The sequence below is a fragment of the Trematomus bernacchii genome, unplaced genomic scaffold, assembly GCF_902827165.1.
Source record: "Trematomus bernacchii unplaced genomic scaffold, fTreBer1.1, whole genome shotgun sequence".
Taxonomy (NCBI): domain Eukaryota; kingdom Metazoa; phylum Chordata; class Actinopteri; order Perciformes; family Nototheniidae; genus Trematomus; species Trematomus bernacchii.
The window spans coordinates 946,493-964,644 of record NW_022988159.1 but is presented as its reverse complement, the minus strand read 5'-3'; the positions used below and the strand labels follow the sequence as shown (position 1 = coordinate 964,644).

The 18,152-nt window shown below is 46.6% G+C and overlaps 1 protein-coding gene across 1 annotated transcript; it reads left to right on the top strand.

Moving 5' to 3' along the window:
• The first annotated feature begins 9,223 nt into the window (after positions 1 to 9,223).
• LOC117475921 (caspase recruitment domain-containing protein 8-like) lies at positions 9,224 to 17,100 on the top strand. Its single transcript, XM_034122264.1, has 9 exons — positions 9,224 to 9,231; positions 11,741 to 11,784; positions 11,903 to 11,943; positions 12,315 to 12,361; positions 13,471 to 13,688; positions 14,649 to 14,908; positions 15,481 to 15,597; positions 15,717 to 15,858; positions 16,961 to 17,100. The coding sequence occupies exons 1-9, from the start codon at positions 9,224 to 9,226 to the stop codon at positions 17,098 to 17,100; spliced, it is 1,017 nt and encodes a 338-aa protein (XP_033978155.1).
• Positions 17,101 to 18,152: the final 1,052 nt, after the last annotated feature.

The following is an 18,152-nucleotide window of genomic DNA, read 5'->3' as shown; positions in this document are numbered from 1 at the left end:
TTAAAAGTGTTGAGTTGTTTTTTTTGTAGCGATAATCTTGTAAAAGATCTTCAGTTGGAAGATTCTTGAATAGGAATCAATTGTTGTTTTGTATATGGTTCTAAAACATTGTTTCCAGGGTATCAGAATATTAAATTCCTCTTCCCAGAAAGAACAGACCGCATGAGGAAAAGCAGTAAGCCCCTTGCTCTGTAAACAGTGATTATAAATTATTTTATTTATTTTCCTTTTTGATAGCCATTTCTGACTTCTTGTATGAGGTGTGCAGACCTGTTGTCGGTTTCCATCTTTTTTTAATGTACGTTTCCAGTTAGTTGGAATAGCTGAAAGCAGCTGGTTAAAGTGAAGGAAATCACATATCTGACCATACAGCAAAAACACTGATATGAAATGTAATTACCTGAGCTATCTAGTAGATCATTCATACAAATAATTCCTTTTCTCAGGAGACTTTCCCATAATAGTGGTTTTCCATCTATTAAAACTTCTGAGTTCAACCATATTAATTGATTTTGGATTTCTTCTGGTGTATCTGGGGGGGAATACTGGAAACTCAACCAAGCCTTCAATGCATCTTTAACAAATGGTGAGATTTCAACTAATCTTTCTTTGAATAACCATTCACAGTGGTGAGACTTTAATTAGAAAAAGGGAAACAGTTTCCAGTCAAAAAATAAGTGCCCTGAAAATAAGTTCTGACTTGTTCTCCAAAGGCTATTATGATACATCTTATTCATCCAAGATGCTTTTAAGGATGAATTCATTGCTGCCACATTTTTTAAGTTTAGTCCACCATTTTCAAGTGTATTATATATGTATTGCCTTTTTATCTTGTCAGGCTTATTATTCCAGATGAACTTAAACATTCGTTGTTCAAAGCTTTTAAAAAAAGACGCCTCTGGGGAGGGAAGTGAAATTAAGAGATAAACAAACTGTGGAATCACAAGAGCATTAATTCATGTAATCTTTCCCTGTAATGAGAGAGCTTTCCCTTTCCAAGGTTGAATTATTTTCTCAGTTTTCTGCATTACACCATTAGACTGGAGCTGAGCATTGTAGCTCGGAATCTGTGCCTCTTAATGTTCCTATTCTCATAATACAGCATTTATCAAAGTTAGGCCTTAGCCCAGCTAATTTTGAACAGTTATTTAAATCAACTATGAGGGCATCTAATGCAGTTTTTTCAGGCTGTAGAAAGAAAGTTGCATCATCTGCAGATAATGTTACTTTTGTTTCAATACCATTTGATCTTAAGCCTGTTATACATGAATTGTTTCTAATTCTGAGAGCAAGAATTTCAATGCATAATAGAAACAGATATGGAGACAGTGGACACCCTTGACGTACGCCTCTGGACAGGCTGAAGCTTTTTGATAAATATCCATTAACTATTTGACTGGTAGGTTGGTTATATAAAACCTTCACCCACTGTATAATGGTTTCCCCAAAATTAAAGAATTGGAGGGGTTTTTGAATGAAATCCCATTTTAATGTATCAAAGGCTTTTTCAAAGTCAGCTATAAATAAAAGCCCTGGTTTTCCATCCTCTTCATGATTATCTATCATATCAAGCAGATGGCGAATATTATCTCCAATAAAACGGGGGGTTACGTATTGTAACCCCAGTTATATAAACACAGGCGGAGCCCTCTACTGGACTCTATGGGTACTACCTTATCCCGCGTGCATTCTCCCACTGAGACTTCTATAGACGTAGCCGGCCCAGGGCGGGCCTACCTGAATGCACGCGCATCACACCGTATAAAAGGAGGCCTCGCCTCCTGACTATCATCCTATACCTCTCTTCAGCGAGCGGAATAGAACAGACAGTGCCCTGAGTAGAGGGCTCCGCCTGTGTTTATATAACTAGGGTTACAATATGTAACCCCCCGTTATATCTCTCACAGGCTCCGCCCTCTACTGGACTCTATGGGTACAGTGGGTGGAGCCCTGATGTATACGCGCACTGTTGTCCAACACCATTCCACCCTACTGCCCCTGACCGGCTTTTCTGGTCAGCAGCTGCTGCCCCACACTCTCCCTTAACCCGGTTGTGACCGAGGAGAAATCTGGGCTGCGGCTGACAGAGCACACCCTGCTGCGCTTACCTCGCAGAAAGTGTGCTCAAAAAACAGTGCCGGGGGACCCCCCCCCCCCCGCCCATAGACGGGTGGGGAGAGCCCCCTCGGCCCTGTATGGGCTTGCTACGCACCTGCCTTCCTGAATCCCTAAGGATAACAGGGAGAGCGCCAGCGCCCATGCCTCACACTCAAGCACTGACCCCGTGCAGAGTGTGAGAGGACAAAAAATGTGGGGGGGCTATCCCCCTCCTGCCTCTCCTCCGCCCGTAACGGGCCAGCGCGCCCCTTGCCTATCCCGGGACCCTCAGAGGGCCCAGGAAAGGTGAAGGCGCATCACGTCCGGGGAGGGGGTCAGATGCCAACTGACCCACAACCCCCCCCCCCCCCCTCCCCCCCTACAAATCCTGTGTTGCCCCAGCAAGCACAGACGAGGAGAAAGAGCCAGTCATGTCCGAGCGATAAAACCTTATAAAGGGGCCTGGCGTCGACCAAGACGCCGCTGTGCATAAATCCTCCACACTGTTGAATAAGGCTGTTGACACAGCTACAGCCCGTGTGGAGTGCGCACGAATCCCCGTGGGGCAGGCTCTCCCTGCCTGTCCGTAGGCATGTGCAATGCACTCGCAGAGCCAGCCTGCCAGGCGTTTCTTGGACAGAGCTTTCCCGATCACCCCGCCCCCGAAGCACACGAACAGCTGTTCGGTGCGTCTAAGGGCAGCCGTGTGCTCCACATAACATGCTAGCGCACGCACCGGGCAGAGGAGGTGCAGTTTAGCCTCCCTGGCCCCCCATGGGGGGGAGACTAAAACCCCCTAACTGAAGAGCCCTCGACCTGAACGCACTCCTTAGGTCTTTAGGCACAAAGGAGGGGTTCGGTCTAAGTGTCGCGCCGCTCCGGCCACCCCAAACTAGTAAACAACTCGGGTGCACCGACAGAGCAGTTAACTTGGACACTCTTTTGGCTGACGTTAAGGCAAGAAGCAAAGCTGTTTTCCACGACAATGCTTTCAGAGGGGAGAGCTCCAGAGGCTCAATGGTCCCGAGGCCAGAGCCTCGAGCACTAGGGGCAGGTCCCACTGTGGGGTGGAGACGTGCACTACAGGGCGCAGTCTCCTAACCCCCTGTAAAAACCGCGACATCAGTGGTTGATTAAAGGCTGACCTGCCACCAAAATCCCTCATGACAGGACGAGATGGCTGCTGCATACACTTTCACCGTGGAATGCGCCAGCCCTCTGTCCACCAGTAAGTGTAAGAAGGATAAAATAGAGCCCAACTCACAAGATAGGGGCTCTATTCCCCGCTCCTCACACCAATGCTGGAATCTCAGCCACTTTGGCCTGTAACAGGCTGTGGTGGATTCTGCTCTAGCTGCCTGGATAGACTGAATAACGCTGTCAGACAATCCACCCTGTCTCAGCCTGTCCCTCTCAGGAGCCAAGCCTGAAGAGGACGGCCCAGAGTGGGTAACGCCCCGATTGCACCTGCCCCTTGAGACATCGCCCCCCAGAACTGGGGGATCGCCCAGGGCTGGCCCATCTGTGTCATTTAGTACCACGGAGCCCCGACGCGATTCGGTGCTTCCAGAATGACTGCCAGACGTTCTCGCTTCACTCTCCCCAGGAGAGGGAGAATGAGACGCAGCGGTGGAAAGGCGTATAGCAGCTTCCTTGGCCATGGCTCGTGTGCAAATGCATCCACCCCCAAGGGCGGGTCGTCGCTCAGGGCCATGGAGAACCACAGGGCACAGTGGCTGTTGCGCCGGCTGGCGAACAGGTCCACTTCTGCTCTCCCGAACTGGGCCCAGACCTGCTTCACCACCTCCGGGTGAAGCACTCGCCTGGCAGGGGGCCGCCCCTCGACCTGAGGTCGGCCCCTCTGTTCTCCAGTCCTGGGACATGGAGGGCTCTCAGAGATAACACCACCTCTGAGGCCCATCACCACAGCTCCTCCGCTGTGGTCAACAAGGAGGCGGAGCGGACTCCGCCCTGCCTGTTGATATAAGCCACTGTGGTGCTGTTGTCGCTCCTGACCATTACATGTCTCCCCTGAATTAGGGGCATGAAATGCCGGAGGACTAACACTACTGCCCGTAGCTCTAGGAGGTTGCTGTGTCGAAACTCTGTCAGAGCCCAGCGCCCACCTATAGCTCTCTTCAGGCAGGTCCCTCCCCATCCTGTTCCGGACGCGTCCGTGAACACTGTGATGTAGGAGGTCACCCGTCCCAGTGGAGACCCCCTCCGGAGGTGGTCCGGAGACCCCCAAAACCGGAGGTTGCGCCCACTGAGGGAGGGAGGGATGGTCACCTGCCGTCGTTTGTACCTCCAAACGCAGGCTGGGGAACCACCTCTGCAGGCGGCGCATATGTAGTAACCGGCGGGACCACCATGTGAGCAGCCGCCATGAGACCCAGAGTCTGCATGACAGTTAAAGCTGTCACTGTTGCCCCCTGTCGCAGCCTGTGCACCGCCCTGAGAAGGGGCGCACGTCTGCTCTCTGACAGGGTGGCACGCAGCGCGTCTGCATCGAGCACCACACCCAAATACAACGCCTGTTGGCGAGGTATGGGGGTGCTCTTTCTTTCCCATCGATCGCAAAACCTAATTTGGTTAGGTGTGTGATCAACTGTGCTGTGCAAAACATTGCCTGTTCCCGGGACCCAGCCATGACTATGAGGTCGTCTATGTAAAAGAAGACTCTCATGCCGTGTGCGCGCAGCGGTTGAGGCGCTGTGGCCACACATTTGCTGAATGTGCGTGGGGATAGGGAATAACCGAACGGCAGCCTGTTGTATTCGTAGGCTATTCCCTGGAAGGCAAAACGCAGATACTTTCTGTGCTCTGGAACAATTTCCACATGAAAGTACGCGTCTTTCAGGTCGATGGTGGTGAACCAATCGCCTGGCTGCACAAGCCCCAGTAACTGTTTCACAGTTAACATGTGGAATTTCCTGCTGGAAATATGACGATTCAGGCCCCGGAGATCTAGAATAGGTCTGAATTCCCCTGTTTTCTTGAGAACCAGGAAATACATGGAATAAAGACCCTTCTCTCTGTGCTGAGGATGCACAACAGACACAGCCTGTTTCTGCACCAGAGCCTGAATCTCTGCTGAGAGGAAACCCATCTCCTCCTGGGAAGACAGATTTACCTCTCGCATGCCCATAAAAGGAGGTGGGATGCTGCAAACTGGAGTGAATAGCCCTGTTTCAGCGTCCTGTCCATCCACCTTGTCAGTACACAGCTGAGTTTCCATTCCCCATAACATTGTGTTAGGGGATGTGCAATCAGCTGCGAAGCCGCAGCTATGAAGCTGTGGTACTCTCTGGTGGCCCACTCCGCCGTCAAACCCTCCATAAAAGGAAGTTTGACCCATGGTGGGCTGACACAGAAAGGGCCGTTTTTCTATAATGCAGTTTCCTCTTAGAGAGAAAGAGGCATTAATCGGAGCTTCTTCTGTCCATGAACGCACCGCGGCCCGCTCTCGGGGGCCTCTTTACAAGTGCGGGCGTTGCTATAATGCAGCCCCTATCACTATAGTAAACAGTATTATTTGGAGTCTTAGCTTCAGGCATAGAATGTTTTCTAACAGAAAAACATCGGCCATAATGTCCCTGTGCCCGCACCGCACTATAACAGTGCTGCCTGCGGTTTATCACTCTCATCTGCGCACTCCCACTAGCCTCCTCCCTAACGGGAGCTATAGCTGGGGCGGCGAGTGGGGAATTTGTACAGTCATCAACATGTGCAAGTGTATTGTGGAAACAAAGGACACTCAGACTTGGATACAGATCAACACCATCTTTATTTAAAAAGTTTTGACAGGGATCTGGGCATTAAATAGGCAGATAACTCCTAACGCCTCTGTCGGGCAGCCCCTCCCCGTGATTGCCGGTATGCCGGTGCCACGGGGTGGGCCGTAGAGTGGAGGGCGCCGCAGCTACGGGACCCCCGTGCCGGCGCCTCTCCCTCCGCTTCACTGTCGCACTACGCTCCCTCCCCTGCATCCGCGAGGGGGGCGCGTAGCGGGGCCTGAGGAGGAGCCAGCGATAGCATGCGGCTAAGCTGGACTCTCTCCTCCTCTAGGCGGCTGAAGCGCTGGGTGACCGAGGAGACCGACCCAAAGAGCCCCTCCGTGGACACGGGGGCTCCGAGGAGATCTTCTCGATCCTTCTTAGATAGGGCCGTGAGCCCTGGCCACACGTGACGAGACGCCACTGTGGCCAGGGAAATCATCCGCCCTGCTGCGGTGGCCACGCCATAAATCAGATTACTCATCTGACTAACAGCGTGGTCCGAATAATCGCTCTCGTCCTGAGACGGGAGGGCGGGGCCGTCTGCCTGAGGGGTGATCAGGAAGACGCCAACACGCCAAGATTATCGGCCGCAGCCGCCATCTGCGTACCGAGCTTGAACAACTTATCCAGATATTCCAGGTGTCTCGGTCCCGGGGCAGCGGGGGCAGAGGACGTTTACCCTCCGCCCAACCAGCCGCGGAAGCAGATGGGCCGCCAGCCTCTCATCGAGGGGGGGGGGCACACCTGGACATGTCGTGTCCGAGCGATCCACCACCTTAACAATACCCGCCATGGCGGCTATCGGGGCCTTCGTTTTAAATGGCTGCTGCCATGTCGCCTCCACACACCGCCATACCTCTGGCAGCTGGGGCGAAACGAAGGTCGGCTGCGCCGGACGCACCGGGCCGTAAATCTCAGGAGGTTTACAGGCCTCGGTAGCAGCGGTGGGGGGAGCGGTAAGCCTTCACGCTCCGCCGCCAGAGTCATCACCGCCGGGAAATCGATCCGCGCAGACCTGAGAGTTGGACCTCCGGTCAGCGAAGCGTCCTCCTCGTCCCCCATCGGAAGAACCGGGAGACGTCACCTCGCTCCCCGAATCGCCTACGTCCACGACGTCGAGCTCCAGATCCACCGACTCCTCCTGCGGGGTAGCCCTCGCCAGGAAGTGCTGCCCACGATGCTCTTGTGTGAGCCGCGGGATCATCAGGCAGTCTGGGTATGTCAGCGTCGGGCCCATATTACCCACCACGTGGTCAGGCCCCAAGGACGTGAAGCAGAAGGGTAATTAGATTCGGGCATTTCGGGTAGGTCCTACACTTTACTCTCCTTTTCTCAATCGTCTCGAAGCTCGTGGAATCACTTCCGCTGCTGAAGAGAAAAAGGATGATAGTCAGGAGGCGAGGCCTCCTTTTATACGGTGTGATGCACGCGCATTCAGGTAGGCCCGCCCTCGGCCGGCTACGTCTATAGAAGTCTCAGTGGGAGAATGCACGCGGGATAAGGTAGTACCCATAGAGTCCAGTAGAGGGCGGAGCCTGTGAGAGATATAACGCCCTTTTATAAAACCTGTTTGATCAAGTTTTATTATATTCCCAATTACTATTTTGATTCTCCGTGCAATACATTTGGACAGAATGCGGGTATCGCAACAAAGTAGTGTCAGTGGTCTCCAATGCTTCATATGAACAGGATTCTTGTAATGCCCCTCTGGGTCTTGCTTCAGTAACAATGTGATGATGCCTTCTTTCTGTGTATCTGATCATATTCCTTGTGTAAAGGAGTAGTTAAAGGATGCCAATAGAGGTTTTTTAATGTTTGTGTAGAAGGTTTTATAAACTTCAACAGGCATACCGTCAATCCCTGGTGATTTACCAGGAGCGAAGGAATTAATAGCATCCAGTAACTCTTCTTCTAAAATGTTTCCTTCACAACTTATGGCGCGTTTCCACTACAGCCCGCAGCCCGGTTTAAGAGGGCTGTGACGTCAGCGGCCCGTCTTTGGTTGCGTTTCCACTTGGCCTAGTACCGGCCGGCGGGTCCTAATTCACAGTTTTTCTGGCCTCATAAAATCGTGGGGCCAGAGGCAACGAGGCTGAGTCGGGCTGAGTATGCTAAACTAGAGAGAGCGTCGCTGGCAAGGGGGCAACAACTACAACAAGATGGACATATTTGACCGTGATTTAATTGTAATACACGTTTCAAAATGATGCCGAAGTAACAACATACTGATACCGGTTAGTAAAAACCATGAATTAATGCTTTGTCAAGTCTGCAGACAGACGGCAGGGGAAAAACCTTTTAAAATGCTTGTTTTCTAAATGGAGATTGGCTAAGCTAACGCAGTATATGCCCCGACCGTCCACACTCACAACAACGGCCTATACAGACATAAATAAAGCAGCGACTGTATTCACCATGACACAGGCAGTCTGTGGTTTGTACTTGTTTAACTTTTGTCTAGTTTCTGAACATATATGAGGAGCTGTGAGCTCTGAGTGCTAACAGCTAACGGCTGTGTTGTTTTTCTGGGGTCCTCATTGAAGATCACGTCACGGCTCCGCCTACACTGCGTTACTATAGATACTGCCCCAGTTCCTAAACTGTAATGGAAATGCGCCATAAAGTGAGCCAGTCCTAACGAGGCCCAGCCATACCGAGCGGGGCCGAGCGAGGCCGTGTAGTGGAAACGCGACATCAGTTGCTGATCTACTGACAGTATCTGATCATAATTCTTTTGAAAAAATAACTCAATATTGGATCCTACAGGAGACTCTGGAGCCAGAGCATATAAGGTTTTAAAATAATCCACCTCTTCAGCTAATATTTCCTGTGGAGATGTAAGTAGAATACCATTTGGAGTATACAGGCTCATAATGGTTTTTTTGGAAGAATTTCTTTGGTTGAGTCTTAAAAAATGAGCCGTGCACTTTTCCCCTTTTTCCATCCATGTGGCACGGGATCTATAAATTATACCATTCACTCGCTCAGAGTATAAATGTTCCAGTTCTAGTTGTTTATTCTTTATCAAATAAGTTGTTTCTATGCATAACGATTGCTTTTCATCCAACGTTTTAGTCAATTCATTGACCTCCTCTATTAGACTCTTCTCCTTTATCAAATATTGTTTTTGTTTCCATGACCCCATCTTAACAGTGTGTCCTCTAAAAACACACTTAAAGGCTTCCCAGACGTTGTGAGGGTCCGATTAATTATTATTAATTTGAAAAAAATCTTTGATTAGTTCTTTAGTTTTTTCAATCAAATCCGTATCATTTAAAAGTGATAGGTTGAATTTCCAATACCCCCGCCCTCTGGGATATTCTGCTGTAATAATTTGCAGTGTTACGATGGCATGGTCAGATCTTAATCGGTCACCAATACTACATTTTAATACTTTGTGAACCAGGGAAAAGGTGATAAGAAAGTAGTCAATGCGACTAGCTTGTTGTCCCCTGCGCCACGTATACCTGCTTGAATTTGGATTTCTTTGTCTCCAAATATCCACTAAATCTAAGGATGCCTTGAGTCGTTGGATTTCATTTAAGGCCTGTGGGTGATTATTAAAATAATGAGTACCTGTACGATCCTTACTTATGTTTAACACCCTATTGAAATCTCCAACTATAATATTTTTTTTAGAGAGGAGATAACTTTATGGATCTCCTCAAAAAAGTTTGGATTATCATCACCATAGATATTAATGATATTTACGTGCAAGTCATCCACTGTCACCTCTAACATAATCCACCTTCCATCCTCATCAGTTTGTACAGAATGAACTAAGGCTGCCTTTACACGGGAACGTTTGCGTTTATGCACAGTATGCATTTTCAAAAAAGTCTTCCATTCACACGCATTCGTTTCATTTAACGTGTCTGTTCACACGAGACCGCTGAAAACGCTGTAGTACATATGCCGGGACTGTAAATGGCGCTGTACTTCCACACGAGACCGCTCGAAAGTGCTGGACACGCTGTAGTACATATGCCGGGACTGTAAGTGGCGCTGTAACTTCCGCCACGAAATACACCAAAAGCAGCGAAGAAGACCCCGGAGCATGGTTGCCATGGTTGCCCTTCTGTTTATGCCCCGCGGTGGATTTAGCAACATGTAGTAGTTCATGTAATTTTTCATGTCCACTTGTTGCTGATGATTGTGGTAGAGGAGCTGTAGATTTTGCACTAACATCTGTAGCATGGTCGAGCTGTAGATGTTGTACTAACATCTGTAGCATGGTCAGTAGCAGTAGCACTAGCAGTAGCTACTGACAGTAGCTACTGACCATGCTACAGCAGTGAGCAGCAGAGGTGGGGAGAGGCGGGACCCGTTATCGTTTGTGGGGTCCGTTTCTATCGTTTAGTTAAGGCCTCGTGTAAATGAAAGGGCTATACGCAAGAGAAACTATGCGGATACAACCCGTTTCGTTCTTGTGTAAAGGGGGTCTAAGTGTTGAATTTCTTTTTTAAACATAATCATAACACCCCTACTATTAGTAGTGCCATGACTGAAATAAATATCTCCACCCCATTCTGATTTCCATTTCAACTCGTTTTCCAAATTAGAATGCGTTTCCTGCACACAAATAATTGTAATATTGTTTTTATCTTTCAACCAAGTAAAAACTTCATTTCTTTTAGAGACATTAGCCAAGCCGTTACAGTTATAAGTTGCAATCGTAGTACTAGTACATGTCATGTATCATCTAAAATGAGTGATATAACTTCGTCAACCTTTTTTAAATACTTGATAAGGACCCAAACTGTAAACCTAAAAAACATATAACACCTACTGACGTACACATAAATCACAAAAACAATATAATATGCCTGTATTTCATTTGCCATGGAGTTAATTGGCATTTTTGCGGTCACAACCCCTTTCAATGTACTTTCTACATATACAGTATATATCGAAGAAGAAGAAGATGGGCTTAAACAAAGAGAATAATCCAGAAATGAAGCAGAAAACAAAAACAAACATTCCATGCCATAAAGGGTTTCTTGTCTAATAAGGAAAACATAAATAAAGCCTCTAACCAGGCTCATACGGTTATCCTTAATTAACGTAAGTAGGCAGACCTGCGAGAAAGACTAACCGCAGTTCTGAAACATAATAGCCGTTTCAACCGTGATCTGCATACTGTTTTCCCTCACATATGCCAAGGTTCTTCTCTGCCTCCTGTACCAGTTCAGTAATGCTCCGACTGCTCCGTTGTTTATTATCCACTTCCCATCGTTGTCGCTGCCCGGTGTCCCGTTCCATGCTCCGGGTATCTTGGTCACGCGGTGGGGGCACACCAACTACCAGACCCCGTTCTACGAGAGCCTTCCCCGCAGCTTTAGGATTCCCATATGTCTGTGTGGTCCCATCTTCGCTGAAAACGTTCAATGTTGCCGGGGCCAAGATGTGCGATTTGATATTTTTGGCCATTAGTTGGTCTCTGATAGGTCTGTACAAGGCTCTTTGTTGTCTTACTTTAAAGGTCATGATCAAAGAAGATTTGCATACCGCTATAAGTTACTTCCTTCTTTCCCCATGCAGCCTGTAGTATTTGCTTCTTGGTCTCAAAGTTTAGGAAAACAACAATAGTCTGTCTGGCACGATCCTTGACTTCTCTGTACTCCCGGTGCACTCTGGTGATGTTAAAATCTCCCGGTATTTTAAGCACCTCGTTGAATAGTTTCTTCAGAAAAGTTGACATATTCTCTCCTTCACTTTTCTCTGGTATGTTGAATATACACGCATTGTTTTGCCTGGTCTTATTTTCCAGGTAGTCATTGCATTCTTCCATCTCTGAGACTTTATTTACCAGATATTTAATTGATTGTTGGTGAAGTATTTCTGTGTCATGCATCTCCCTGCAGTATCAGATATGGTGAGACGATCACAGCCAAGATCCAGAAGACCTGTGAGTACTGAAATCAAACTATTGTACATTAAATCTGATCTTAAAATATATTTATAGTACAAGAATTATTATTATTGTTTTATTATTATTTTTCTCTGTCACCACCTCTCTCCATCAGGTGACTCCGATGTGGAACAGGAAGTGAAGACAGACAGAAAGGTGAGAGAGGAGCAGTTGTACAGAGTGAAGTATATTTATTTCACCACTGAATGAAATATAATTATTAGGGCTGTCAAGTTAAATGCACTAACGCTCGCAATTTATCTAGAAACCTAAACAATATCCCGCCCCAATGTGCTGTGATTGGCTGTTACTGTGATTGGCTGGTAATACTGTGCTGTGATTGGCTGGTACTGCTGTGACATGTTAACCCATTAATAACCCGTTTGAAATTGACAATGAACTCAGATGATCCAGACTCATTTGCATTTTTCAAATTGGTCTGAATATGTTGTGGAATTGTGGTTTGGTTTCATGAAGCTAGAACTTAACTTGATTTATATTAAAATAACTAACTTTGTTTGTTCCAGGCTCCTGAATCCTTCTCACCTGAACTCACAACTGAGTCTTCATACAGGTAATCCTATAACATGACCAAACATTATTTTAAAGTAAACACATGAAAAATATATATTCATTTAATTGTGTTTGATTTCATGTCTTTCACCTTGAGGTATTGCATCCAATCTCTTTCCAACAGACGTAAATAAAATAATGCCTCTGTGTGTAGGAAGGATTGTTTTCTTGTACCAGTCTAGATCCTCGCTGGACTAGACGTTTTGTTAATTTAAAGGGGACCTATCATGCAAAATGCACTTTTGTACGTCTTTTATACATGAATATGTGTCCCCCGGTGTTCCAGGGAACTCACCAAGTGAGTCACACAACCCTCTCTATTTTCCTCCATACCCAAATCTCTAAAAAAGGGGCTGCAACGGATCTGATAAAAACTGATCCAGATTTGAACACTGTCCTGACGTCAGGCAAGCACTGTAATTCTCTCCGGTTAGTCCACCAGCAGATGACAAACACCCACCTCTCCACCTCTTCCAAGGAACGAGGGGACCGTGCGGCAGAGTTTCAGTTAGGTTTTCTTTCTCCGGTCAAGATGTCCGTTAAAGTTTAAATCTTCCGGACAAAATTAGAAAAGTGCCGGTCAAAGGTCTTCTTTGTTATTTATTGAGCTTTAAAACAAATGAATAACGACTCTATATAATAATATAATAAAACACGGAGGACGGAGATCTATTTTTCTCCCCCTCTTCTGACTTGATCAGAGCACGCTCCCCTCTCCTGCAGGGGGGCGTGGTCAGCTGCAGCTCACAGAATCAGCCCCCTGCAAAAACAGGGCTGGAGAACAGCAAATAGAGCGAAATGAGGCATGGCTAAAATGCATGATCTGTTTGGTATTTTGAAAACAGAAACGTATAAATATACCTTATATAGGTATGGCCCTACAATATATCATTTAAATATAGCATGATAGGTCCACTTTAATGAAAATGTGTTTACACACATTGTGATGCATGTGGACACATCTTCAGTGATGTTCCTGTAATCATCAGGTGTTTCAGATCTTTCAACAAACCCTCCTCCAGGTCAGACTCCAGCTGGATGAACACCTGTCAGTCAGAACACAGGCCAGTGAAGGCTTGTTGTAGTAACTTGTCCCCTGTGTGTCTACAGGTTCAGGTGTCCTGGTCCAGGTGAGTTCCAGTGTGATTCAACTGGCCTGGTGTTCGTCATGGCTCAGGAGGCGGAGCTTCTGTACAGGACGGTCCCTTGGGAGGAGAGCCTCCTCCAATCACATGGCAAGAAGCCAGCAGGGCCGCTGTTCGACGTGAAGAGTTCTGATGAAGCTGCCGTCTGCCAGCTCCACCTGCCACACAGTGAGACAGAGGAAGGTAAAGACATCTAGTGTTAACAAATACACTTATATAATGATTAGCACTTTATACTATTCACTAGCGTTCAAGAGTTATAAAGCAGCTTTATTAAACTAGTTTAACAAATATAGCAACAGTATAATTCAGGCACCAAATCTGTTTCAAAAGAAGAATAATTAAATTATTAAAACATCCATTTACCGTAGTCGATGTGTTGCATGACATCATTATTGAAGCATACGATGCAATGCAGCTCTAAATACTGAGTTAGTTTTTCTTTGGGCCCTCTGCAGTCTCTGTAATATTAAAGAGATTTAAACTGTGATTGGTCAGTCCACAGCATGCTCAGCTGCTAACAGTGCTAACTCAACGCTAACTCTCTGTTACTGTTGTGATGCTAAGCTAGCAGTTTGATTCATTCTTACTTTGTTATTCATCTGTTGCTCTTTCTGCTCTTTACATTGTCTGTTGTTTTGTTTTGTGCATGGTTCAGCAAGACAGACAATGTAAAGAGCAGAAAGAGCAACAGATGAATAACAAAGTATGAATTAATCAAACTGCTAGCTTAGCATCACAACAGTAACAGAGAGTTAGCAACATTTATAAGTTAGACTTTCTACGCCCTAAAAGCTTTAGAAAACTCTTCACAGATCTAGAGAATCACTCAGACATGAGACCGGACACAGTTAAGCTGTTCTGACAGCAGATTACAAACATTTCAGCAGTCTTGTGAATAAAAAAGAATGAATAAAGTTTATGCATAACAGTAAATGCTCACATCCAGAAAGATCACAGGGGGCGGAACAATAATGAAACATTAGAATAAAAGGTGGAGGATATAAACTGGTACATCCTAGTGAGGCTCCAAAGTGAATGACATTAGATGAACATTAGCTCTGAACTAAAGTGGTGAGACATTGAATATGATGAAGCTGTTTCAGCAGCAATGCAACAGATGACCAGCTCTTTGCTCCACAGTGCTGCTCCTGGACGGCCTGTTGTCTGTCGTCCACATCACTGATGAAGGCCTGAGCATCTTGGAGCCGCTGGAGGTCACACGCACTCACGTGGTGGTGAAGGTGCCTCACCTCTCTCTCTTTGGCCTGGTCTGGAATATCATTAAAAGGGTTCTGCTTCTGCGAGTAGAGGGCAAGATTCTGGTGTTCCTACGACCCCCGGTCAGCGAGGAGCAAACACTGGATGTACATCTGCTGCAGAAAAACGTCCCTAAGAAGGAGGTAAGGCCATGTGCTCACCATCAGACTAAATACTGGTTTAAACCACAGCTGTTTCCACACACACTGCTCTTCTTCTCAAACCTTCTCGTGCTGGGAGAAGAATAAGATCTATCTGAACTGTAAATCTTCAGATTGCTCTTTGTGGTTTTGTATGATTCTCTCTCAGCATGTCTTTCTGTCTGCGGAAACTGATGGCATTAATGTTAAACACATCACACAGAGCTGAAAGACCTGCTGAGATGAATCACTGCCAAGACAACGTGATCTCATCCCTACCAGCCACATTTTACAGCTTGGGCAGCAGCCTTTTGTGTTGTGTAACTGACACAGACGGTTTGTGTTCTGGTTAATGTTGGAATAGCTTCTTCAATAGCTTATCTCAAAGAATTAAAATAATCTAATTTTAATATTCCTTTACAAAGGCAATATATACTTATAATTATGTTGTGATTGATTGTATATCTCATCACTTTGTGGAGCAGGTCTTTCAACGTTTGTTGTTGTTTAATGTGATCTTTAAATAAAGTTGCCTTGACTATCTGAGCATAACTAAAGTTACTCTGTTACTGAAGGTTGCTGATCAACACAAACCTGCTGTGAACATCACAATCTCCACCGACTGTGAGCTGGAACTGTACAAAGGTTACAGTGTGCACTGTGAACCTGAGGGCTTCTACATTCAGCCTAAGGTGAGTCACTGATACTCCTCTAAAGAAACACAATGATCATTAACACACATGTATCTGCATGTGGATCCACGATCAGGAAAGAAACAGATAAACTTTTAACTTCTGCTTCTGGTTTTCAGAGTAAAAGATTTGTATCAAGTTTTGGACCAGATTACGATCCGACATTTCAAGTTTCCCTGACGACGAGCACAAAGAGAGTGGATTTGAAGCTCAAGGACCTAGGTGGAAATGAAGTCTGGAGTTATCGCGTGTCACTGGAAGGTAAAGACTCCACCTGAGCTCAGACCCAGTGATAGACTGATAACTCTAAAGCTCCATCTCATAGCCTTCTCTATTAAGGCTCCATGGCAGCGCATCATTACAACATTAAAAACACAATCTGTAATGTTCTAAAACTATAGTAAAAACTAGAGTGGTGTGGTGGTGAAACAGCGTGGCATCATGGGAGTTGTAGTCTTCAGCTTCTCATGCTTAAGTGGATTACAGCATTACAGGAGACCGTGATGAACGTACTGTTACCTTTAAGATGACACGTCTCTCTGAACTTTTTGGGATAATCTATGTACACAACTCAACCAAGTCTAAATAATACAGGTGTAGGAGTTTTTATACATTTGAATGAGGAAATGTTACATATTATAACTTTAAGTGAACAGAAATCCACCTCTGGGATTGTCGAGTTACTTTAATTTTTAAGAGATCTGTTTAATGTGATTGTTGGTTAACTAAAGTATTTTCCCCGTTTATCTACCAGGCCCAAGGCATGCATTGTCCCAGAAAAATGTCCCAGCAGAGAGCAGAGTCTCAGCAGAGAGCAGAGTCTCAGCAGAGAGCAGAGTCCCAGCAGAGAGCAGAGTCCCAGCAGAGAGCAGAGTCCCAGCAGAGAGCAGAGTCTCAGCAGAGAGCAGAGTCTCAGCAGAGAGCAGAGTCCCTGCAGAGAGCAGAGTCCCAGTAGAGAGCAGAGTCCCAGCAGAGAGCAGAGTCCCAGCAGAGAGCAGAGTCCCAGCAGAGAGCAGAGTCCCAGCAGAGAGCAGAGTCCCAGTAGAGAGCAGAGTCCCAGCAGAGAGCAGAGTCCCAGCAGAGAGCAGAGTCCCAGCAGAGAGCAGAGTCTCAGCAGAGAGCAGAGTCTCAGCAGAGAGCAGAGTCCCTGCAGAGAGCAGAATCCCAGCAGAGAGCAGAGTCCCTGCAGAGAGCAGAGTCCCAGCAGAGAGCAGAGTCTCAGCAGAGAGCAGAGTCCCAGCTGACCAGAGGCTGCTTTCAGTTCGGACAGAGTTCATTCAACGAGTGTCTCCAACTGTCCTGAACGACCTTCTGGATAAACTCTTTGAGTCTGAAGTGATCAGTGAATCTGAAATGACGTCAGCCAGAACCAAACCCAAAAATGACGGAGCACGAGAGGTGGTGGACGCGGTGCGAAATAAAGGAGCTGCAGCCAGCAGGGTTCTGATCAATGCTCTCCGAGAGCTGGACCCGTATCTTTACAGTTACCTCAACTTGAGCTGAGGCAAAACCTCGTGGAGTGTGTGTGACAGTTGAAGTCTAGTCCTCTGTTTTGTTACCTGTACATTTTTCCCCTTGTCCTTGAAGGTAACACAGATTCTGAGCGAAGGCTACTTTCCTTCTCTCTTTTGTCCTGGACTCCCTCCTGAGAGCAGCTACCCGTATTGGCCTTCCTTTGGTGTATATATATATATATTAGGGCTGTCAGTCGAATATTTAATCACGATTAATCGCATGATTGTCCATAGTTAATCGCGATTAATCGCAAATGAATCGCACATTTTTTATCTGTTCTAAATGTACCTTAGAGGAATATTTTTCAAGTTTTTAATTCTAACCGGACGCGATGCGAATATTCGCTTCGCTCTAATCGCTCCTATCGCATCGCTCTAAACGCTGGAGTTTCACCGCGGCTGCCAGCTGTGTTTACTCGCATCATTCAAACAAGACGCGCTGGCTCGGGAGCTGCAACTACAACAAATGAACATATTTTACGGTGATTAAATTGTAATACACGTTTCTAAATGATGCCGAAGTAACAACATACTGATACCGGTTAGTAACAACCATGAATTAATGCTTTGACAAGTCTGCAGACAAGACGGCAGGCGAAAAACCTTTTAAAATGCTTGTTTTCTGAATGAAGATCGGGTCGACCAGGCTAAGCTAACGTTGTACAGTATATGCTCATTCCACACTCATAACAACGGCCTACAGACATAAATAAGCAGCGACTGTATTCACCATGACACAGATAGTCTGTGGTTTGTACTTGTTTAACTTTTGTCCAGTTTCTAAACGGATATGAGGAGCTGTGAGCTCTGTGTGCTAACTGCTAACAGCTAACGGCTGATGTTGTGTGGTTGAACGTCAGTGACGGCGGCTGAGATCCTCACCGCTGATTGGCTTCCGCGAGAACGCGTCACGTGAATTTAACGCTCGAGTTGAAAAAATTGAACTCTCGCGTTTAACGCGGCACCGTTCAATCGCCTCAATCGCGTGATTCGCGCCGCGTCCACCGCTTCATGCGCGCCGTCGGAGCGAATTCGCGTCTG